Consider the following 24,684-nt stretch of genomic DNA (forward strand, 5'->3'; position numbering starts at 1 on the left):
CCCACCCACTACTGCAAATCTGATTGGTTCCATCAGGTGTCCTTCACAACGAGCAGCCATGTCTGTACATTTCACAGGGGACAACCAACAACCGTTATTCAATCGACACAGCATATAATAGAATATAATTGTATGAAATATAACAATTGTGCTGAAGTTTCTGGACGTGTTTTGTTTGTTTTTGGAGGCGCTGATCGAAAGAAAGACTTGCAAAATGTATCTTTTATATAGGAATAGAGCACTATTGCCTATAGGTTGAGGATTACCCGAAGTGCTGAAGGCTGCCCCCCGCACGAACAAAGCCATACGAGTTTATTTATACTTGGAAATAAATCTATGTTGACGAAAAGCAAGGATGACAGGAAACCATTACAAAGGCCATGAAGTCAGTTGTTGCATCAAATATTTCATTTTCGGATTCAACATTATATTTTGGGTATGTGCATTTTTATTACCGTTATCTCATGTGAAATCTCATCATTGCATCTCTCGGTTTAGCGGTTTCATATTTTGCCATACAATAATGGTAATATGTTTGCATTCATGCCTTATGTTTGATATGTTACTAACTAACTTACATTAATAGAGCCGAATGGTCTTGAAATACAAGTATTGCTGGTCACTGCAAATAGATGTGAACATAGCAGGTGCAACAATTATAATATGAACGGTTCAATTGCAAGGCCTTCAGGCATTTGAGGTTATTCGAACACTTCTTCCGGAACGTACTGTCAAGCTTATCGGCTTTAACTCACGTGAGCTGATAGCATTTAATTCTCGTAGACTGATAAAAAAAATAAGTTGTACGCACTTTCTAGTATGAGCGTAGGCCCACAGGGTCACCAAATGATGCCGGCTAGCAGAATTTAGTGCATAAAATCTGTTTTCACACAAAAACGATATAACAATCAACTATCTACTCAATGATCCATTTTGTTGACTGTAACATGTATGCCATGTTGACTGTAACATGTATGCCATTCAACCATATGCCATTTTGCTTCCTACAATATTTGGGTTTACTCCAGCCATAGGAAAGAATCTTGTTGTCAAGTGTTTCTCCTAGGCCGCACTAGGCCTCACAAGTTTTTCCTGAAACAAAACAATTCATTGTCATTGTAACCCACTCCCCCACCTCAGTGCCTGCATCTCTCCACCCCTCCCTCAGCTGAGAACTTCCTCATTTGTTAATTTAGGAGGCTATTTGTTAAAGCATTACACTTGTAGATTTGGTGATAAAAAAAAAAACATTTATTGCCATTGAATGCACACACTCCTAATTTTTGTTTGACCTGGGTCTTTGGACAGTTGCTAGGGGTGGCCTTCCTTGGAATTGGACTATGGGCCTGGGGAGAGAAGGTGAGTACGCAGACATTAACTTACAATAAAGCCTACTCAAACCTAGAGCCTCGCTCCAAATGTGAGAATCTTAGGTTGTGGCCACAAAAGAGGTCTTGTTCTGTCTGCCACAATGTACTTTTGCACTAGGTTGTAGTTAACGGTCATTGTGTTTGTCCAGGGCGTCCTGTCCAACATCTCCTCCATCACAGACATGGGGGGTCTGGACCCCGTCTGGCTGTTTGTGGTGGTTGGAGGAGTGATGTTCATTCTAGGATTTGCCGGCTGCATCGGTGCTTTGAGGGAAAACACCTTTCTGCTCAAGTTTGTATGTATCAATCCAGATCATAATAAAAGGTTGATGTTTGAACAGTACTATGAAAGTATTACGTTATTCATGATTCGCTGTGAATATTATTTATTATTTAAGATTTTAAACAGTTGGTCTTCATGAAAGAAACCTAACCCTGTGTATGTTCACTCCTATTGTCTCCTACCCTTCCTGTTGTAGTTCTCAGTGTTCCTGGGAATTATCTTCTTCCTGGAGTTGACCGCGGGAGTCCTGGCCTTTGTCTTTAAGGACTGGATCAAGGACCAGCTTAACTTTTTTATTAACAATAACATCAGAGCTTACCGAGATGACATTGACCTTCAGAACCTTATTGACTTCACTCAAGACTATGTAAGCGTTTCATTAAAGACCCAGTTTCCCACCCAAGATGATGTCCTAGCCCTAAACTATAAATGTTACGTCAATGGAAAGTTTCACATCACACAAAGCAGATATTTTCACAATAGCGAAATACACAAGTGCAGGCGTGTTGGATGAGAGTTAACATGTGATTCTGTCTGCAGTGGGATTGTTGCGGTGCCTTTGGGGCTGATGATTGGAACCTGAATATTTACTTCAACTGTACTGATGGGAACCCCAGCAGGGAGAAGTGTGGTGTCCCTTTCTCCTGCTGCACCAAAGACCCTGCGGTAGGGAACATAAACACACACACTCACTATCACTCACACACTATTATTACACACACATTATCACACTATTATCACATTATGGCAGTTTAAATGATCGATTCTTTAGTTTCATGTTCTTCGTTGAATAACCTTCCTATTCTTCTTTGCCAGGAGGATGTCATAAACACCCAGTGTGGCTATGACATCAGAGCTAAAGGGGTAAGTCACCCCGTTCTCCTGATTCTGGTTGTCCCTCTCTGCTGAAGAGATCTCATTGCATGTATGTGTTCAATGTGAAATGGTCCAGTTCCAGCACTGATGAATGTGTCAATAAGCAGTTTGCTATTGGAAATCAATGTTTGTGTTGATGACTTCAAGTCAGTCAATAATTTTTGATTGATTGAAAATGTCTTAGTATAGTGATCCTTTGGACCAGTGAGAGCTAAACATGGTGTTCCTGTCCCGTAGGATGCAGAGCAGAAGACCTACATTAACGTCAAAGGCTGTGTGCCGCAGTTTGAGAAATGGTTCCAGGACAACCTTACGGTGGTGGCAGGCATCTTCATAGGAATCGCTCTGCTACAGGTGAGAACCATGTCCCTCCACAGCTGACAGGTGATACACTGGGAACAAACTCCATGTGTATGTTTTGTCGAGTATGTGCCTTAATACAATGTATTCATACAATTAATTTGTTTTTTTGTATTGCTCCTTTACAGATTTTTGGAATATGTTTGGCACAAAACTTAGTGAGTGACATTGAAGCTGTGAGAGCAAGTTGGTGAGAACAACATTACATTTTTACCATAAATGCATGATTCTTTAGTGCCAGCACACAGGTGGTTTGGCTACATCAAGGGGATCCACTAGGAGCACATTCCTTCATAGCAAGAGAATGCCATCGCTTTAAGAATCTGAGATGCCATCTCAACAAAACACAAAAAGAAAGAGCTGGATGTTGCTGGATGTCGACTGGTTTCTCATCCCAGCTGCATCATCTCATGAAAGCGTCACAACTCGGCCCTGAGAAGGACAGGAGCCAGTTTCTAAAATCCCCACCACCACCACCACCACCACCACCACCACCACCACCACCACCACCACCCACCCCCACCACCACCACCACCACCCCACCCACCCCCACCACCACCACCACCACCCCACCCACCACCACCACCACCACCACCACCACCACCACCACCCCACCCACCACCACCACCCCACCCACCCCCTTCCTCTTCAAAAGGGTGTTTCTGTAGCACAGCGTTGTCACTTCACGCCTCATTCTCCCCCCCCCTCCTCTCCTCTCCATGCCTCGTCAGGGTGCCCCCTTCTATCGCTCTGCGTCGACCCCCACCTTACGCCAGCAAGAAAGAATCCGCATACTACTCATGAAGGACTCGTCTGGGTTTATGTGGCTGGTGGGTGCCAAGGATCCATTTTCTTCACTTTTTTTTTGTCCTCGTTGATTGTGATTGGTTAGGCGTGGTGTGACAAGTCTCCTGTAGTCCGTCTTGTGAAGTTCCACCATAGTTTAGTTCATGTTTGAAATCAACAAAATCTAGAAATTACCTTATGTATGGATATCTATGGGCATTGGGATTCTGATATAAAATCTGAAATTAGGTAATTATTCCCCAATAATGACAAAGTTCATAATATTTTGGGGAAAAATCCAATCAAATTCATTTGAAAATACCTTCCAATAATAATACTACACTTCCGTGATGTTTCATGATCATATGGGTTTAACAACAACTTCATAATCCCGTCATAATCACATCTTTGCTTTCACATGGGGCATCTTCGTCATATAAACCACTCTTTAATGAAATCCCTTTGTCCTCTCTCCTTTTGGTCTTCATACCTCATACTCCTTTGAAGGTTTCCTTATCTCCTCCATTACTAAACAATTTAAACGATATTAGCTGTGATCTAATACTATTCCTTCCTTTGTATTGCCACTGGGGGATAAATTGATGGATACAACTCTTCCCCATGACAAACCTTTCTTACACCTTTCAGGAACAGTCAAAACATCCTTGGCTGTATGTCTCATTTGTGATGTATAATTTTTGTTATTCTTGCCTTTATTCTTCCTCGTCCTGTGCAGTTTCTTCACCTGATGTTGCCACAACCTTCACTGTGGAACTCAACAGGTAATTCGAATTCACTTGTATTTTGGAAGTTTCATTTCCTTTCAAATCACATTAGGTTTATACACTAGACAGGTCACACTGTAATGACGCTATTTTTCTCCAGGTTTCGTAGCATGTGTGCCCCTGCCTCGGAAGCACTGGACGTGTGTACTAGCTAGCTCAGAGCTTGAAACGTTAGCTTGCTCAGAGGAGAGGAGGCCCTCTGCACCTTACTCAGCTGGGAACAGCACATTGTAATACTTGTTCAAGGGCATTCCACTTTGTAAATGCACTGCCAGCCTGTCACAATGACACATTAATGTTTGGTGTGTTTTTTTTCTTCATATTATTTATGGTTATAAGTTGTAGTGTAACACTGAGTAAAGCGTCAAGCTAAATGTAATTGTTTTTAAATTTGTTTGTAAAATGTGGAATGGGATTACTATAATACAGTATTCCTCTGCTGAACTGAACTCTCATTCCACCACCGGTTGTTGTGACACACAAAGGGGCATTAATGATTTCCTATAGTATTATTCATAAAGTTTGGGCTGAAAAGTATTGTTTTAACATGTCATTTTATTCTTCAGTCTTGGTTAGGGTGTATATAGTCTTTGTGAATTCTAACAAATACTTGAGGTAACCTTTCTAGTCATTTTGTTGAAGAAATGGGAATAACATAATTGCAAAAGTTTAAACCTAAAAAATATACTACCATCCCAGGCCCATGTTTGTATAACGTTAGGAATCCTGATCATCTGGCACATGATTTCCTAGAACACGTTCCTTCCTTACCCATGAAGCCCAAAGCCAGGTCTGTTCCCATACACAACACTGGTGCTTCTAACTACCTCCTCCTGTTACTTTGTAAAAATGACCCATTTTAAGTACTGACCTATTGACACTTCATAGCAAAACTTATCAATAAAACGGGAAAATGATGTAAGGTTGGTCTGATGAGTTCTCGTTTGTCTGAACTTTATCTCTCAAAACGTGTGAATATTGAAAGTGAGTCCTGTTAAGGACATCAGTTCAAATTGATAAAGGTCTTATCTACAGAAACACAGTCAAAAAATATATATAACCTGTTAGTTAACTGTGAGTATATGTATATACATATGTTCCACCAATAATAATTCAAGTTAGAAATATCCCTCGGCCCCAAAGGCCAATTGAACAAAGATTACAACAGTCAAAATCACTTTATCGCCAGCATGTCTTTAATTATCTGTTCAGTTACAATCCTCCAAATGTACAACTCATTAATGACATTTACAACAAACATTTAAGTTTACAGTATAATATTGTATGCAGTTACTTGTGGTTACGTCATCATTGGCTTGTGTCTTTGTAAGGGTACAAATTTGATAAATAACCATTCATACTCAACCAAAAAAAGAATTGTGGACTACCAGTAAACAAAAAGTTTAAAAACATGACTAACGTCACATTATGGTGTCTACCAAGTATCTGACATGCTAGGATGTGCATGTTCTAAATACCCTTAAGTAGGGAAACCTCCACACATGCAAAGGTCCTGTACTGTCTGGGAGATCAACCAGACCAGTACCACACATACAAGAATGGAGTGCAAAGCAGTCTTCTCCAGATTCTCATACCCACTCATCAGCACAGGGTGATATCAGATAGCTATCTATACACTGTACTTGTGTATAACATAGCTCACCATAAGGAGTATTACCACCTTTTAATGCAGTCTTTGTTCTTACCTAACCTCCTAATCAGAAAATCCTTAGTCGCACACACGCACACACACGCACACACACGCACACACACACACATATTAGGTTGTTTCACTGTACACCCTCACAAACACCAGGACTGAATGTGTATTCATGACCAGGTTCAGATACAAGCAAACAGCCTTCCTTCACTGAGAGGTGGTAGAGGCTAATGCCCGCTAGAGGACCTCTGATCAGACCATCAGGTCGTCTGGGACCAGGACCAGGCGCACCGACCAAGAGATGATTATAGGTCGAAGTGTGTAATAAACTTCCAAGTCAAGTAAAAAAAAAAGTGTGAACTGCACTGGGGATGATTGTAGGACTGACCAGGGTTGCATTTCAGGGAATGCACAAGGGTAAAGTATACACCGATACACACCATCATTAACTGGACTAAAACATGCAGGTTTTCAACCCGGCTGGTAATAGAAGCTACACAGGACACGTCTGGACATGATAATGGATGCGCGGCTTCTCTTTAAAACAAAACAAACCTAAATACATTTCAAAAGTATATATATATTTTTTCAGGTTTTTTCTTCTCGTTTTCTTGGATGCATTTTTCACTTTTCAGTGAGTTATTGGTGGATGGGTATCACAGCTATGGTCGTAAAAGAGTGCTGTCTCTTTGTTTCTCTATTGCGGAAGGTTGTCTACTCCACCGTATATGTGTCATGGCAGCTGCTTGTAGCGGAGGATGCATGCGCATGTTTTGTGGTGATAAAAAGGGTCGGGGGTTAGGGGTGGCGTTGGCTGAAGACTAGGACAGGAACACCTTGGCACATGATAGCGGGGGACAAGTACAGCAGGTGGGAGTCGTTTTCTTAGAGTGAGGGGAGCGGGGGGGGGGGGGGGGGAGGTTGGTCGTGAGGCAGGCTTGGGTTGAGAATGTGGAAGGGGATGGCGTGTGTGCGTGCAGTTTAGCTCTGTGCCGTTAGCCTCTGCTCTGTGAGGGACGCCTGATGGGACACCGTCTTGTTCTCGTGCGACCGCAGCTTGGAGACCACCTCGATGAACGCCAGCGCCTGCACCCCTTTAAGGAGCGGCTCTGAGGTGACAAACACAGACGGGAAATGGTCACCGGGAATTCCAGGAAACGCCACGTTGGACACAAATCATTTTTTTTTTTTAATCAAGATTCACCACACTAGTAAATGCAGTGTGCTATATGTTTGTTGGCAAGGACCTTACTTCCTGTGGGCCCTGTGTAGCAGGAACCAATTCCCAAGCTCTCTTCATGAGAGAAAGCCTGGGAACTAAGTCAGACTACATCACCCAGAAACCACAGCTTTATAACCTGCTTCACTAAGCTAAAACATGGCTTTCTGAAACAGTGGAAAGCCTCACCTGAACCCATGACGGCACAGATAAGGATCATGGAGTTGTACTTGATCTCAGGAGCACTCCTCTCATCTGACAGCAGCTTGTGAAGGACCTGCACCAGGCTGGACCCCACAAAGTCCTTCTCAGCACCAACTGTCAAATCACAACCCACTCACCGTTAGTAACATTTGGCACGCTTCCTGTTCGTAATGGGTTAAGCAAGATTTCAGTCCAACACAAGTAAAATCTGATATATTTTGATATATTTTCCTAGAATATACAAGTCATGTGCTTGAATTTTGACAAGCTACAAAAACACATGCTGAAATTTATGGTGAAATGTAGTTGCCAGTAAGATTAGCTTTTTACATCTTTAGCACAATCACCATTGTACGACATCACCATGGTCAACTTTGTCTGTATTGTGCATGCAGTCCATCCCTTATAACCCTTACCCAGATCCAGGGCTGCTATGAGGCCCAGCGCCACCAGTGCCTCGTTCTGCATGATCATGTGCTCGCTGGTCGCCATGGTTATTAAGTGCTTGACTCCACCTCCTTGGATGACTGTTCGGACAACATCCTGAAACCCACAAAACACTGTGATCGGTCATCTGTGTAATCAGACCGCCAATCCAAAACACTGGTGGGAGGTTTTACTGAGTCATTCTCCTACAGACAGGAAGATGTGTTGCTGTACTATCTAAGATGCTTTGGCGCCGGGTCAACAGACGTTTTAGTTTTAAGGGTGATGTCATGGTATGGAAGGAGGACAAGCAGTGACGCCTGGTTGCACTGTGTAGCAGTCCACCAGTGGGCAGAGTTTAGTAGGGCAGAGTTTAGTAGGCCAAATAGCCCTTTCCTATTTTCAGTACCTGTGTCACTGATCGTTTACACACTGCAGGAGAACAAGGTTCAACAGAGCAGCACGCCGAGCTGCAAGCTGTCGGAAAAATACAATTCTCTCTCGTTGGTAAGACACTTTAGTATCTCTCTAGTTTAAAAACGAAAGACAATTCTAGTATTTATCAACATGTCTGGACATGAAAATGAGAATGTCGTCATTCCCGACACGGCCCAACCCTCCACGAAAAGCCCCAGATGGTCATTCTTCTCTACGGGATCAAACAAATATGGCAAATCCGTTAAGGAGCAATGGATCAATCCAGGGGGTGACATCACCATGGTAGCCGACCACTGACCTTTGATTTGCTGTGACGGATGAGAGCGGAGAGCAGCCGGTTGGACTCGCCCATCACGCCGGCGTGGTCCTTGGCTTCACACCACTCCACCAGCCTCTCCACCAGCCTCAGATTGGACCCCAGCTGGTCGGCAGCATCCGCTGGAGAGACATGAGAAGGACCACAGGAGCTGGTATCACAGCCTATGGTTTATCTGGGCCCCTGCAGTGTTTGCTGTGCAAGCATGAGTCCTCAGATCTAGGTCAAACACGGTCCAATACTGGAGATACACCTCAGTACGAAACCCAGCTAAATGACCGCAATGGAACTGTCCAAAGGCTGATGAGATGTGTCAGAACTGTCAAATGCTCGATGGTATTTGATCCTTGTATTGACCTAGGTCTGGTATTCATGAGTGTCCAGCAAGTGTTGACACCTTCAGTTAGAGGCTTTACTAATACTCTGTCAACTGCACTCACATCACCCTGTCCGACTGGGATCCACAGATAAGTTTGATGGAGGAAGTCATTGATTTCTATTAAAGCCAACCTGAGACAGGGCTAACAGCTCATGCCTTGCCAAGTTTCCCCTCATGCTGGACACTGAGAGCTGCAGAGAAGTCAGGCTGCAATACATATCTTAAGCCATCAATTTCTGGCTAAGGAATTGTATGAAGCCACTATGTGGTTTCCGTCCCGTCTCTGCGTTGTGTGAAACAGAACCGTGTTAGCAGAAACCAGCAGAGGGAAAAGGCCCGAGTCATCCCTTCCAGTCATCCCTCTCCGGGGGGGACTGTGAAGCTCCCTGTGCCTCAACCCCCCCAGAGGAACACATCTCCAAGCAACAGGAGGACAAGCGAGACGAAACCCTGCTTCGCTCATACTTGGTTGTTGTTTGTTATTTTTCGTTATTTTTCCCACAAATCCCAAAGCTGTACCTTGTGTGTCGATGAGCATGCGTAACGTCCCCAGCAACTTGAACTGAACAGGTGGTCTCTCAGAGGGAAGGAACTTCAACACTATGTCTGAGACTCCGGCAGACAGCATTTTGGCTTTGTTCACCACTAAAGAGAAGGAAACTCACGTCAGAAACGCATCGCTAAAGTCACTTTTACATTGTCTACAAACGTGTGATATTTTATACTTTTAATATGGTATATTACACTGACCAGAAAAATACAGGATGCCGAAAGAAAGAAAAAACATTAAGATAACAAAAGTCACCTGGGATGGCCAGGTTCCGGAGGGCGCTGAGTGCGGCATGCTGGACCGTGACGTTCCCCTCATCCACATGTCTGTCTAGCAGGTCCAGAAGCTTCTGCACGATGCCCGTGTCCACCATGTGGATGCAGTTGCCATCTGAGGACAGACATACATTAGTCCTTCCTTCGTTAAAAGCCCCTTTTACATCGGTTTTATGTTGGAATGTCGAGGTTTTCCATGTGGTAAGCTCATATTACAACAGGTTCAGTGATCACACCTAAATAGGATTTGTTCTTTAACTTTGGTTTCCAACTTGGTTTGGCAGAACAGCAGAGAGTAGGAGGACAATGAGCAGGTTGAGACAGTATGGAGAAGGGACCGGGCTGTCTGGCGTTCAGCCCAGTCAGAGCTGTGTTCTCTTACTGGGGGGAAACCTTGACGGGTAAGACTTGGGGTGTTGCCAGAGGAGAGAGAACGAGGTAGAGACAGAGGTAGAGAGAGAGGTGCCTTAGGAATATTGGGAGATTGGAAAAATTGACTGTGTCTCGACACCAACTCCCTTTGGCCCATTACAGCGAGAGTCTTGGACGCCCTGTAGTGCCTCTGGAGGAAAATCGGTTGCGTTCAAGAACATGACTGAGACTGAGACATGGTATGGAACCCTGTAAGGAAGGGTTAACCTGTTTTTGTTTGTTTTTTTAAACCCATCTCTGCCTGGTTGCTGTGTATGGCTCACCGTTGCGGGCAAAGTTGGCAATGGCCAGCGCCCCAGCCAGCTGTAGCTGGTGATTATGGGATGGCACCCAGGACAGCACCCTCTGGAACACGCTTCCCTTGCCCCCTTCAAACAGCTTCTGCATGGACTCATCTGCCGAGGAGACAGGGAGAGATCCTCAGTCGAAAGAAAGTGCAACACATAGACAAACCAGAAGGTGCTGACACACTAGGGGATCAGTCTGTGGCTAGAGACGCTAAGAATGCTGGGAAAGATATCCAGGCTTGCTCAAAACATGTCCACCAGACACAACATATCAACACATATACATCATCACAAATCAGATCTATTCAGTATAAAATATTCACACACACACAAAAAAAAATACTACTGGCAACTGTGGGGTGTTTGTGTGTGGTGAGTGTGTGTGTGTGTATACCTCCCAGCAGCAGTAGCACCATCAGGTCAGAGGCTGTCTTGAGCTGTGCCACCTCCTCCTCCCTCTCCCCGTCCACCGTGTGAGCCACCACATCCAGCAGACACTCCACCAGCCCGGCGTCCACCAGCTGCAGCTTGATCACATCTGGGGGAGGAGGAGCGAGAGGGTGAGCGTGTGCGGGGGTGAGCGAGTCAGCGTGTAGGGGTGAGAGTGTGCGGGGGTGAGCGAGTCAGCGTGTAGGGGTGAGAGTGTGCGGGGGTGAGCGAGTCAGCGTGTAGGTGTGAGAGTGTGCGGGGGTGAGCGAGTCAGCGTGTAGGGGTGAGAGTGTGCGGGGGTGAGCGAGTCAGCGTGTAGGGGTGAGAGTGTGCGGGGGTGAGCGAGTCAGCGTGTAGGGGTGAGAGTGTGCGGGGGTGAGCGAGTCAGCGTGTAGGTGTGGGAGTGTGCGGGGGTGAGCGAGTCAGCGTGTAGGGGTGAGAGTGTGCGGGGGTGAGCGAGTCAGCGTGTAGGGGTGAGAGTGTGCGGGGGTGAGCGAGTCAGCGTGTAGGTGTGGGAGTGTGCGGGGGTGAGCGAGTCAGCGTGTAGGTGTGAGAGTGTGCGGGGGTGAGCGAGTCAGCGTGTAGGGGTGAGAGTGTGCGGGGGTGAGCGAGTCAGCGTGTAGGTGTGAGAGTGTGCGGGGGTGAGCGTCGGAGAGTGGAGACACAGGCAGACGAGCAGAAGTAACGCAATGAAGCCAAAAGGAGGGAAGAGGAGATCGGCGGTTTGAAGGATGGAGGAAAACAAAGCCGTCTGACACTGGGATGCTGATCTCATCAGGCAGGACAAAATCTGAGATCTCACACCACATCTCCTCAAACTTAACAACAGTCTATCCAGCTGACAGCATGGTCTTTAAATCCCAAACAGGGTGTATGTTACTGAATAAATGCTGCCTTTTTTGCCAGTTGTACTTTTTGTGCTTTCAGGAAGGACTCGCTTAAGGATGACACGAGGGGTTTGAAATGTTTCAATAGGGGAGAGAGACTGTTCTCTGGAGAGGAATTAAATAGGACGTTGTCTTGGAGACTGGCAGTTGGGGGGGTGGGGTGCCTCTAATGATGATAACAACAGTCAGAGTGTACAGTCACACGAGCAAGACACAGACAATGACACACTCTCTTTCCCTCCTCTCTCAGGCATGATCTGTTCATTGTCATCAGGCAAACAGCTGACATGTTTTCAGAGGAGCACCCGAGCGCAGCAGATGCAAACACAACTGAGCTTCTACACATGACTATTCACACTGATGTTAAAATGAGATACCTAAAGTGGTGCACTGGGAGCAAATTGCATTTTTAACAATATTGCACAATGTGTTCACGGTAAACTAGGTATCGGTACGTTGTGTTTTTTGTGGCGTTATCGATTGACTCCAAAATGAACAACACAAACTATCGTCCCTTCCACTCCATCTTTCTCTCTTCCTCTCTCTCTCTCTCTCTCTCTCTCCCTTTTCATCCCCCTCTTTACCGTTCTCGGCCAGAGGAGCAAGGACTTCAAAGATCATCTCCCTCTTCTCGTGCTCAGACTGCTTCTGGAACAGGCGCACCAGCTCCTCGGCTATGTTCGTCGAGGCAAACTGCTCCTTGCTCGACTCTGCAGGGAGAGACAGGCAAAACAGACACGACTGGAATCAGCTTGGCCCGAGGATTCACTGTGGGACCATGAGTCACCGGACCCCAGCTGGTATACTGTTGTATACAGTGCGTCTCCTGTGGGACCATCTCCATGAATCATCCCTCTCAGCTCCTCATAAACCCCCTCCACCTCCACCCCAGCCCCCACCATCGCTGATGTGAATGCTTGATTAGTCACTGCTGTGCCAGGAGCACAAACGTTTCCCTATTGAAGCGCATCGGCTCTGAAACGCAGCGGTCTCCAGTCGGAAGACCAGCGGACAGGGGCCGTGGACCCACCAAGCTCTGCCAGGTTCCCGAAGGCGATGAGGCACATCTCAGTCAGGCCCACGTTGTCGGAGTGGACGCCCAGCAGCTTCACCAGGGTGGGGATGACCCCCATGCTGATCAGCTGGGCCTGCAAGGAGTCTGCAGAGGGACGAAGAGAGGAAGAACAAGGCGGTTACTACAGCTGCCCCCTACAGGCCGGGACATTTTACAACGGGTTCCTTGAAAGCAACAGGTGTGCAGGCTTTTGACTAGTTCTTTGACTTGATCTTTTCATGTGTATGCTGGCTTACCTCTGCCACACAAGCTCACAGTCATACAAACACAGGTCGACTTTGTTAAAGGTTATTATAAAATGTTTTAACAGACAACCCAATAACACAAGGTTTACAGGATGAAAAGCAGTACATAAAAAGAGTTTGTACAATCAGGAAAATTGATCTGCACCAAATCTATGGTGGTAAATCATCCTGGTCCTATACACAATAGACCATAGTGCAGATACATGTCCCTGACAGCAGTAGTGATACTTGGAAAAGCAACTATAAGAGCCTAAGGAGGAGAGGAGAAGCATTTGGTTTAGTGTCAAGATGCTAATTGATGAAAAGCTAGAGGTGGGAAAAATAATTAAGGGTGGGGGGTGGGGGGAGAGACATTAAGACAGCAGAAATAGACTGTCAAGAAAGACAAACTGGCAAGCCGGTAATGAAGATTTTATATGGTTACTATAAAAAGGAGGGCAAGTGACTGAAAAAGGAGAGGAGGCACAATTATCATTTAAAAAGATGATAATGTTGTTAGCATAGAAATGTGGCTGAAAAATTGTTCAATCAACGTAATAAAAACAACCAGATAATTTGCATTAGGATAATTGCATGGGTGGCTCATTTTGACACACAAGCAAACCGTAATTCACAGTAGACCTATTGTATACATTTCAACTTGACGTTAATGGATTTTGTAAATGTCTGCCAATTACTGCAGCCAGAATCCAAACTGAGTGAACAAGCAACAACTAATTTCCTTTGTAACATATTAAGCCTTTCGCATGCAATTCTCTGCAAAATGCTTTTTTCCCATGAATTAGCGGTCGCCAACAGACTCATGTACACAATGTAAAAGACAACACTCTCTGGCCTGTGGTTTCAAGGTCTGACTTCCATTATTTTACTTATTCACTTATTTTTTGTCACATTGTCTACACGCACATAACTGTGGTCCATGTGTTAGAACAGTCCGTAGGTGACTCAGCTGAGTACCTCACAGGTTCCACATTAGCACTAAGAACGAACCTGTGTTCCAATGAAATTTTATTTTCTGTTGACCTGTCTCAACAGACATTTTGTCTCCACGTCATATCCCAAATGCTTTCTTTTCCATTTGTAATAGCGTATTCCGTATAATGTGTTTCGCCTACAGGGATGTCAATGACCTTGGGTTGGGTGGACTGTAAGAGCAGTAATAGATCAAAAAGTAATTACCAACACGCATCTTTGCTGACAGAGGAGAAAGAAATAACATTACTTTGGCCATACTTTAATTATTCATGGAGGCAGTCATAGCACCTCGGGGTGGGACGGTCTACGGGAGGGGGGGGGGGGGGGGGGGGGCAGGGGAGGGGTGTAAAATACTGCCAATGCATTCCTACACTATAAACCTGCCTGGCGCCCATTAAACAGCCCAATGTCCAAGTGCCCAGAACAGTCACCCTGGTATCGGCACCTGGGAGGTTTGTGGAGAAATCAGGAAAAATGAGGAGAGGAGAGAGGACAAGAGCTGACAATTAGCAGGCACAGCCCTACTGCACTGCCACCAACAACCAAGCTGCTGCACGAAACCATCAGTAATGTCAATTTCCAGATACAGAGACTCCACAGACAGCTACACTGCTTTCTACCACAAAACTAGACTGCACAAGTCTTCTTTGGCTTGGTGTGTACATTCAGTGTATCACAATATAGTAGTCAGTTAATATAAAATATAGTACTTATTCATAAAGAATTATAATATGGAACATATCCCAAGAATTGATTATAAATTGGGGCCTACATAGATCAATTCTTAGCTCAAAATGCTGTTTAGGTTTGGATCATTTCTCCTTCTAGAGGGATGGTCATTACCATTATCATTGCTATAGTTCATCAGCATGCCACAAAAGACAGTCAAGAGTGTCCCATTGGCCGGTTCAGTATTTTGGGAGAGGGACTTAATGTGTTCAGCTACTATCTGTGCCCCTCCCGCCTGGTCAACTGCACTCCTGCCCTCATCTGCAAAACAAAGAGGTCAGGGGACAAAAATAATCAACCACTTCAAACAACCACCTGAAAGAAAATCAATTAACATAACAAGACAAATATTACGTTAAATCAAAAACAATCACATGCAATTAACAAATGGTGTATCAAAATGATAAATGACAATGAAAAGTAACAATTAAAATATGATAATTGAAACTCAATGCAAAGCGAAAAATGTCTTGAGGCAGCTGGCTAATAAGTCTAATCTATGTGTACCAAAAAATACTGTGTACCATCCTGAATACCCAAACACCAACAGTAAGTGCAAGTAAATATAGTAGTACCAGAAATATATCTATGTAATCCACACAAAAACCTTGTCATGTCATCCGTAAAGTTTAGAAGAGGTTTTCAAAACGCGTCCCAAGAGTCACTTCAACACTATGTGCACCAGCCCACTGTACATTGTCACCATCTCTGTGAAAATGTGTAGATTGCGATGTCTGGCAGGTAGCTGGCGAGGCAAGAATTGGATGAGTCATCTCACTGGACATGCCTGGTGCTCCTAGTCTGTGGATGCCAGCCCACTTCCTCAGCAGTGAGCCATGAATTGAGAGGGTGGGGGATGGGAAAGAAAGAAATGAAGAAAAAAGGCCAGAGATAGAGGTAAGGAGTGTGGGAGATAGAGAGAGAGAGAGAGAGAGAGAGAGAGAGAGAGAGAGAGAGAGAGAGGTAAGGAGTGTGTGAGAGTGAGTGAGTGAGTGAGTGAGTGAGTGAGTGAGTGAGTGAGTGAGAGAGGTAGGAGTGTGGGAGAGAGAGAGGTAAGGAGTGTAGGAGCGAGAGAGAGGGTGTGGTCTTATCTGGGTCATAGGACCTGCTCATTTGCTTGGGATGTCCTTGGTTAGGTGGTTTAATGTAGACCCTTCTGACAAGCTTCTTTTCGGGTCATGACTCAAAGCACAATCATACTTTTTTTTTTTTATTGGACCCATGAGATCCTGTTCACCATATTGGTGACTTATGGCATGTCAGAAATGAACAGCTGCATCTCTACCAGACATACAGAAGGCAATAAGGGAACCACAGATGACAGACATGCTTCCCTTTGAACCATACAAATGGCTGATATTTTTTATGAACATTTGAACGTTTAACTTTCAATTGAAAATATAAAAGCTGGCATCAAAAATGACATAACATAAGCCCCAAGATTCTAGTAAACAGCAGGTATCATACACCCCCATCCTTTAACGTTTTGAAATCACATGATTCCCCCCCCCCCCCCCCATCTGAATTGTCATCAGAAAGTAATCCTAAACACTCCTTCCTCAAGACAGAAAGATACTGCAAGTCGTTGATGGTCTTTGGAATCAGCAGCTCCCAGCAGGGCAGGGATACCTAACAACTATAATTAAAAATAGATTTACACACATACAGGATTTGTTTGTGTGTGTCAGATTGCTATAAAAAGCTTTGCTCACATACAATATTATTTGATCATGTGCGTGCATTTCTAATTGCTGTTTATTAATGACCTATTCTGGCCTCTGCCCGGCATTTGAATAGAAACAGCACTAGTCTTGATGCATGACTCTGTGGGGATTAAGAGAGAGACAGTAGTAGCCGATGACAACTGTTCCAACATGATCAGATTTACCACGTAGGCCTAGTTGGTCTTGTTCAAGCACAGACACTGGTTGAGTGAAGTATTTGTCCTGGTGTGAGATCCTATCCATGGATGCGTGGTAGTTACTTACGGCTGTCGTAGCATATGTTGCCCAGGGCGCGGCCAGTTTGGAGCAGCACTTCCTGGTCTGAGGAGCTGAGCAGCTGCACTAGAGGGGGAATGAGGCCGGCCTCCACACACGGGCTACGCATAAACTCTAGAGAGAACAACAACATAAAACACTTTGATAGCAAAGTACCCAACCTACTTCTGTCCCTTCAGAGCCCTTCCTCAAAACAGTCATGTAAAACACATTTTCGAGTACGGGTTAAACTTTGACGTTTTCTGGACCGACCGAGACTTGGGGCAAAGGAAAAGGTAATACTGCTACAAAATCCTAAAAACCTACTTATTTTCGCTGAACAGTTAACTGGGAATCTGTGGAGTGGATTTTAGAGTTCAAACATGAGTGATTTGTTGCATGTTCTGCTGATATGAAACGATCATAACAAACTTTATGCCACTTACATTTAAGCGAATTACGGATTACAGTGCAGTGTTCAAAAGGAGTTCTTTTCAGCACAGTAGGCACTTGGCCTCCGTGGACTGGGCACAGACATTTCCGAAGGGGCGGTGACAGATAAATGCCAACAAATTGGTGCCAAGGCTGGAACAGCAGCGGGTAGTGATCATTAGCTGTTGCCTTGGAAGCTGCTAAAAGCCCATTCATTATCCAAACCTTTTCTTCCTATAACTTTCATTCACTTCCTTTATTCCTCCCCGAAAAAGAAAAACACTTGTGTCGCGGGGGAAAAAAACTGGAAAAACCCTGCAGTTTTAGGACTGTTTTTTACCGTGTCTGCTAAAAGTCAATGTTAATCTCGCATCACGAGTTACTAGAAACAGAACTACTAACTGAGCTAGCCAGTTAGCTTGCTAGCTGTTACTTTCAATTGCACTAACATTCCCTCCAAAACACAAACACTCCTGTGGTGCTCTGTTGGAGTGCCATCTGTTACTAATAAAACGGGAAAAGACAGCATTCAAATATGGCAGTGGAGGTGGCAAACAAGACAGATTTCATATCCTTTTGCTTTTCTATGTACAAAGATGACCCGTGAAAATATTTAAACAATCAACTAAAGAATGGCATCTCTCATCTATAAACAAAGTACAAGCTGGATGGTTGTCTCACAGATGCTGCACAACTAAATATAAAGAAAATTAATAACATGTAGCGTAAACTTGGAGGATTCTTCTCATTAAACACAACAACAAAAATTTAAACCACAAACTAAAATGCAGAAAGACAAAACAAGAGTAATTTTTGAAAAACCTGGAAAAGGATTTCGAGAGGATGTGGCAAGATGGCGAACCTCACCATTTTTGGCCAACTCAGCAATGATGTTGGCTACTTTGGGGGTGCAGGAGGACTGGGGGGCGAGCAGCTTGGGCAGCATGGGGAGGAGACCCGTCTCCTGGACCTTCTCACTGGCCTCCACATCTGGAAGAGACAGGTGACGAGAGGCAGAACAAGTGAGAACACCTCTCAAAGGTGTGGAATGGATACACCAGTCACTAGTATTGATTGTAGTGGGTCTTCTAAAAGAACATCTATTTATATATGTATTCAAATCAAGTTCAAAATGTCCATATTCTATGTCAAAAATATGTTTGTTTTTTTAACCCTCTGCTTTTTTAAGTGAAGGATACAAATAGATTATTTGCTAATAGACCTATAGTGTTCTAACAGTGAATTGGACAACTAAACCCTCTCTCCTTTTAGCTGCAAGGACACAACTATAAATGAGTAGTTCACACAAAGCTACAAGATGAGTCTTGGGAGAAAATTTAATAACTTACTGTTGTGAGCGAGTCCTTTGAGCAGACAGTCTAGGCAGCTCTCCACAGTGTCTGAGGAACCATCTGCAGTGGTTAGCTTTAACTTCTTCAACGCTTCGCTCAGATTGTCTGCTGGGGTAGAATGAGCAAAATGATGAGTATCCTAATTCACCCAGAACGGCTATAGCCAGTGTCCACAAGCACTGTAAATGATCTTCCATTACACAAATGTGGTTCCATCATATGTATTTGACCATGAGAACCATAGACATTTGGGCCAAGTATCTAGGCCAATCTGTACGATTACCAAGATTTACTTCAGTGACGCTTTGTGTCTTTTACTCACATGAGCAACAGACATCTTTATGTCCTGGATAGCACAAGATAAATGTTACTATTACAGTTGACAAAAAGGAGCCCTTACAAAATGAAATGGGGATAGGGGCTTTTACAGCTGCTTTTCAAAGCATTTAGTGAAGGCAAACAGTTGCTGCTTTTGTCGTTTGCACACTGGTACTTTGTGTTGGGGCCTAGCTATGGATCATTTTGGTGTCTAGAAAAATTTTACTCTGGGATTAGTCTAATAATTATTCAGAGATGTCCACAGCCAGCTGTCTGTATTATTAACTGCCTCGACCCAAAGAGCACTGTACTGAGCGTGATCATCAAATATAAAAAGAAGAAAACACATCAGCCATTCCACAGATGCGTTCTGAATATGTTCAAAAAGGATTAAAACATTGTACAATTCCACATCAATTCACTCTTTTTTACAAGGTGTTCTACGCCACAAGTGTAAAAAGATCACAATGGCAGAGAGATGAGGCTTTCAACATCATAAACAGAAGCAAGCCTTTTCTGGTATCTTGACAGATGAATATCCCTTTCCAATTTATTAAGTGGGTGAGGTCCAATATTTCTAAGTAACAATCAGTCCAAATCCAGTCTAAGCATAAGGATGGCAAGTATACCTACTATCAAAATGTGGAGCGCATGAATATGTGAATTGGGAATCCAATGCGATATGAACGGCAATCTTGTTTGCTGCGTGCATGGTGTTATTGCGTAACAGCTGGATGCATGGCTGTTGTGGAGCAGTATTGGATCATCGTTATTAATGCTATTTTATGGATGATTCTCAGATTTGCGGTTCTTGTCTGGCTGCCATTGTAATGTGCTCAAATTCCCAATATATTGCTTTCCATTGCCCACTAAAAAACTGTAACGTACAAATATACTGTAATAGCCGTGTCGTTCTCAATGAGCACAGACCGACAGTTTTCGGCCCAGTATTACTCAAGTTACATAATCATGGGATGCTGAGTCTGACAAGTGACCATGCGAACCGCTATAGCTGCTGCTGCCTCCTCTGACACCCCACCGGCCAAGCGCTACTGTAGACACCGAAATGATAGCGAGAGATACAAATAATTAATCCTGCTTTAGATGAGAAGTAGCCATCAATTCCCCATGAGTAAAATCGCTTCTTATACAAATGCATCACGTTTTAACAGTCATGCGTATCTGTCGTTAGCTAGCTACTGTACTGTACACATGTAATATACTATAGCTTGCTAGCCAATGTTAAGGCTAGCTAGTACTAATTGATCAATTGATACTCACCCATTTGGTATTATTGTGTGGTCGTCCAATCAAATCTGAATAACGTAATTCTGCTATTGTGAGAGCAGAAAATATATACTATTACTCTAGTTGTTAGCTATCCAGCTAGCATGTAGATCAACCAGGCAGAGATTGTACCCAGGCCCAACTAACCCAAGCCGTTTGGTCCACGACAGTCAGCTGTAGCTATAGCTACGAGCTAGCAAGCCACAGCAGCAGTCTCGCCCACCCCAGATGTCGCTATGGATATTTAGCTATTTACTTGTTGATAACTCTTACCGACAACGCAACTACCAAAAATTACTTCGAAGACTCGAAATTGATATTCACATCGAAATCAAGAACAGATGTTTTTAAGTACACCCAGAGATACAGTTTTAAATGCACTTCCTACTTAACCAGCACCAGTGGTATTCCCTTGCCTGCTTATTGCCATCTGTCTGACTGCACGCGGAATCGTTGTGAGCCTATCGGTTGTTCTTGATTGGTTCCTGGTTTTCATGGAAGGTCTTTTAGTCATCGAGTATTGGCCAATTTGCTTGTTGGCTCATGTCACCCCCTTAAAAGTTACATTGTGTGTAATCACAATAAAAATGTAAATAAACGTAAAATGTGTACTATCATTTGTAATGACTGCTGACCAAAGCATGAGAAATTACAATAATAAAATTCAAACAACTGGCAAATAGAACAAGGCGTTTTTCTGTGGACTCGCAATATACATTTTTGTAGTTGCCTTCCCTATATTTTCTGTGGAAGATCTATTTCTAGTCCAAAATAAGAACCTGGACTTTATGTGGCTTTATGAAGGTATGTAGGTAGGTTATATGTGTGTATCCATAGACCACCTGATGGTATTACTTCACTTGAAATAGATGCGTTTTAAAAACTCACTAAAACTGTCTACGTAACGTGAGCGGTTGACATGACGTCAATAAAATGCGACAATCTCACATGTCATGTTAGTTTGAAGACTGTTCTCAACATGTTAGCGCACAAGTGTAAATAATTACGGCTTTAACGACTTGTATTCCGTTCGATTGAATACGTTTGTTCGCGCGTACACCACACAATAGCATCACCACACAACGTTACAAGGTGGCTGTTCTGCTGTGCTGGCTAGGCAATGAGATACCGCTAGACAAGCCAAAAGGTCTGGTAAGCCTGCTAGCCAGTGTTTAGCCAGTATCAGTTGGAATTGTAGCTAGCTGGCTACAACATTAGATATTTTGGAAGGTGTTACAATGTCCCATGAGGGAAATGATGTGACTGCAGAAGCCTCGTGTGGAGATCCCAATAACAGTCAGACAGACACTATTTCAAAAAGGCAGAGGAAAAAACTCTTAAAACATCAGCAATGGGAAGAGCAAAGGGACCTTCGAAAGTAAGGAACCACAGCTGATGTTATGTAATCTCTGCCAAGTATGTAGCCTACATTACAGCTACACCCTGTGCGGGAAGAAACCTTTTTTTTGAGAACTGGCAAAAAAAATCATGATTCCTTAGTCTTCATCCTGATTTACGCAATCAGAGCATGCAACATTTTCTTTCTATGTGTTGTTTGATTCTCTCTTGGCATCCAATCCATTCGTTTGTAAGAGCGTTCCTGGATATATATTTAAATTATTTGGATTGTGTTCTATTTCTCAGGCAGAGGCGCAAGGAAAAGAGGCAAAAGAAGCGACAGGAGCGATCAAGTCAAGAGGAAGAGGGAGCTGAATGGGTCAGCCGTAAGCGTCTACGCAGTGAGGTGCAGCCCAGTCCTCTGAGACTAGTGGTGGACTGCAGCTTTGACAGCCTCATGATGTTCAAGGTAAAACATGAATTGAGAGAGATGGGACCGTTCTTTCTTCGTAAATCATAGAAATGTTGTATTGAATCCCCCCCCCCCCCTGTGAAGGACGTGAGGAAGCTCCACAAGCAAATCCAGAGATGCTATGCAGAGAATCGACGAGCTTCACACCCTGTACAGTTTTATTTAACCAGTCTTGGTGGACAGTTGAAACAAAACATGGATGAAACTGACAAAGGATGGGTGAATTGGAAGGCAAGTGTCGTCCCCTGTCGATGTCGTCCCCCACACACACACACACACTTTTAATTCCCTCATCAACTCTGTCCACATGTGCACATTTAAATCATACTGAAATGTGTGTGTGTTGGTGTATTCCTTGGACAGGATATAACTATCAAAACGGAGCACTACCATGAAGTCATACCCAGAGAGGATCTGGTGTACCTAACCTCTGACTCCCCAAATGTGCTGACTGAACTGGACGACACCAAAGCCTATGTCATTGGAGGCCTGGTCGACCACAACCACCACAAGGTCAGATTTACTTAATGTGCGCCATGTGCAACACCCACCCCAAGTATTCAAATCTACAATCAATTAGTAAAATGTATTCACTGACAATACAAACCTGACTGTTTTGTTTTGGATGACTGGGTGAAAGGGGATCTCCTTTGAGAGAGCCAAGGAGCTGGGGATTCAGCATGCACAGCTCCCTCTAGAAAGCTTCGTCAAGATGAACAGCCGGAAAGTGCTCGCAGTCAATCACGGTAAGGAAGTCCCACTATGGAAGTTTCTAGAAACAGAATGGGAAGGCACATTAATGGAGAGGGCTTCGGGCAGGTTACCTGTGCACAACCAATGCAGGGACCCATACCTTCCTCACCTTGAGGTTGCTGAATAACTTTTGGACAATAATGTCACGTTTATTTGTGTCTCCAGTATTTGAGATCATTCTGTCGTATATGGAAAAGGGTGATTGGCAAGAGGCCTTCTTCACAGTCCTGCCTCAGAGGAAAGGGGCTGTTCCTGTTGACCAGAATGGCCAAGCAGTGGAAGACAAGGAGGACGAGGATTCAGACAGAGACTCAGACGGGACCAAGACAGTAGAAGATAATACATCAAGCATGCCGGACCAACAAGAAGGAGCAAATGAACAAATAGAAGCCTAGTCAATTGAGGCTTCTATAGAGTGGCATTTTGCAGAGACTACATTGCTCTAAGAATCCATTAAGATTTAAAATACTTTGTTTCTGCTTACTGATGTTGTTGTAATTTAGATTTTTCCCGTTTGAGTTTTTAAATTATATTTTGTGTTTTCCATGGCCCCTATGTTTCTTTCTTCTTCTTAAAGTCTTAAAGTGCTTGTAGATGGGTCACACTAAATTTTCAAGATTTGGCTTGATGTGCCAATCATGGATGTTAACTAATAATAATATTTTTTTAAATTAATGTTCAGTTCACTAATGGTAATGATTTGGTGCCAAATCCATATAGCCGTAGTCTTTCAAAAACATCACGTAAACAGCAAGTTATAAAGTTTGTTCATTGTTACGATTATATTTTCTGTGATACTTAATAGATCAAATAGATTATGAATAGAACTATTTGGGAAAGGAGAGCACAGGTTTAGGGCCATTAATTTTCTTAAAGGACAGGCTACAGGGGCTTAACACAATAGGATAGTGAAGCAGAGATTGAGTGCTGGCTGGCTGATATCAATGATAAGGATTTTATAGTAGGACTGTATTGTATGCGTGGAGGATAACATGTATTTTAGGGCGTGTGTAAGTGTTTTGGGGGGATTCGATTGAAAGTCCTTTCTCTGATTCACTGTTCACACTCGCAGAAGGATGCGGTAAAGCACCAATAAACTGAATGCCAACCGCCCTAAAACCAGAACCACAAAACGCGTTCGCTTTGAAAATATTGGAGGACTGAGACTTCTTCTTACAACAGATTTTGATATGAATAAACTTCCTGTATCATAATGAGAGTTCCACAAACCGATACTGTTGTAATGGAAAATTTTATGTACATAACTTTTCACTTCATACTACTATAATTTGGAACAACAAATATATACTGTACTGTAATAAGTCTTTATTTCATGGAGACTGGTTTGAGAAAAATATGGTCAATAACTGATATAATGGATGTTAGGGGTCACTTATTAGATTGACAATTTTTGTTCTAAACACAATTTTGAACCCTCCAAATCAGACTTCATCAAAATACATGAAGTTCTTCCCAAATAATTTATACTTCTGACTAAAAATATCATGGAGCATCGCCCTATAAAACCGCAACTAGCCTCACCAGCAATCGAAGGATTGTCAATATCAGACAATAAATTTAATAATTGTTTTTTCACAAAAAAAAAAATCCCTGGAAGACCAACACAAATGACATCCTATGCAAATTTGATAAAAGTTCAAACTGAGAACTTTGTATCTAAAAATCCCTATTCCACCTAAAATGAAAGAAACACATTTCAAAATTATAAACATTTACATTTAGCAGACGCTCCAAACCAGAGCGATT

At 43.5% G+C, this 24,684-nt stretch overlaps 3 protein-coding genes across 8 annotated transcripts; 2 read left to right on the forward strand and 1 right to left on the reverse strand.

Moving 5' to 3' along the window:
* The first annotated feature begins 61 nt into the window (after positions 1–61).
* tspan5a (tetraspanin 5a) lies at positions 62–5,382 on the forward strand. 2 transcript variants are annotated; one of them, XM_084691902.1, is made up of 11 exons: positions 62–436; positions 1,309–1,359; positions 1,520–1,666; positions 1,850–2,020; positions 2,194–2,319; positions 2,470–2,517; positions 2,767–2,883; positions 3,018–3,079; positions 3,621–3,719; positions 4,412–4,457; positions 4,561–5,382. In XM_084691902.1, the coding sequence occupies exons 1-9, from the start codon at positions 356–358 to the stop codon at positions 3,691–3,693; spliced, it is 876 nt and encodes a 291-aa protein (XP_084548028.1). In that variant the 5' UTR covers positions 62–355; the 3' UTR covers positions 3,694–3,719; positions 4,412–4,457; positions 4,561–5,382. The 2 variants fall into 2 exon arrangements, with proteins under 2 accessions (XP_084548028.1, XP_084548029.1); XM_084691903.1 differs by lacking the exon at positions 3,621–3,719.
* Positions 5,383–5,634: 252 nt separating this feature from the next.
* rap1gds1 (RAP1, GTP-GDP dissociation stimulator 1) lies at positions 5,635–20,817 on the reverse strand. Of its 5 annotated transcripts, none has more exons than XM_084691461.1 (16): positions 20,502–20,817; positions 20,349–20,401; positions 18,747–18,854; positions 18,265–18,387; positions 16,975–17,100; positions 15,101–15,247; positions 12,993–13,121; positions 12,547–12,672; positions 11,041–11,184; positions 10,623–10,754; positions 9,908–10,042; positions 9,622–9,747; positions 8,706–8,845; positions 7,960–8,086; positions 7,529–7,657; positions 5,635–7,229 (listed from the first exon to the last, which is right to left on the reverse strand). In XM_084691461.1, the coding sequence occupies exons 2-16, from the start codon at positions 20,350–20,352 to the stop codon at positions 7,102–7,104; spliced, it is 1,824 nt and encodes a 607-aa protein (XP_084547587.1). In that variant the 5' UTR covers positions 20,353–20,401; positions 20,502–20,817; the 3' UTR covers positions 5,635–7,101. The 5 variants fall into 5 exon arrangements, with proteins under 5 accessions (XP_084547587.1, XP_084547585.1, XP_084547586.1 ...); XM_084691459.1 differs by having other exon boundaries at positions 18,747–18,857; XM_084691460.1 differs by having other exon boundaries at positions 20,349–20,817.
* Positions 20,818–21,287: 470 nt separating this feature from the next.
* trmt10a (tRNA methyltransferase 10A) lies at positions 21,288–23,467 on the forward strand. The gene is made up of 6 exons (XM_084691379.1): positions 21,288–21,732; positions 21,999–22,161; positions 22,249–22,395; positions 22,528–22,677; positions 22,805–22,910; positions 23,083–23,467. Exons 1-6 carry the CDS (start codon positions 21,593–21,595, stop codon positions 23,310–23,312), a joined length of 936 nt encoding a protein of 311 aa, XP_084547505.1. The 5' UTR covers positions 21,288–21,592; the 3' UTR covers positions 23,313–23,467.
* The last annotated feature ends 1,217 nt before the right edge of the window (positions 23,468–24,684 follow it).

The sequence above is a fragment of the Hypomesus nipponensis genome, chromosome 25 (genome assembly GCF_054491055.1).
Source record: "Hypomesus nipponensis isolate SF chromosome 25, ASM5449105v1, whole genome shotgun sequence".
In the NCBI taxonomy this organism is placed as follows: Eukaryota; Metazoa; Chordata; class Actinopteri; order Osmeriformes; family Osmeridae; genus Hypomesus; species Hypomesus nipponensis.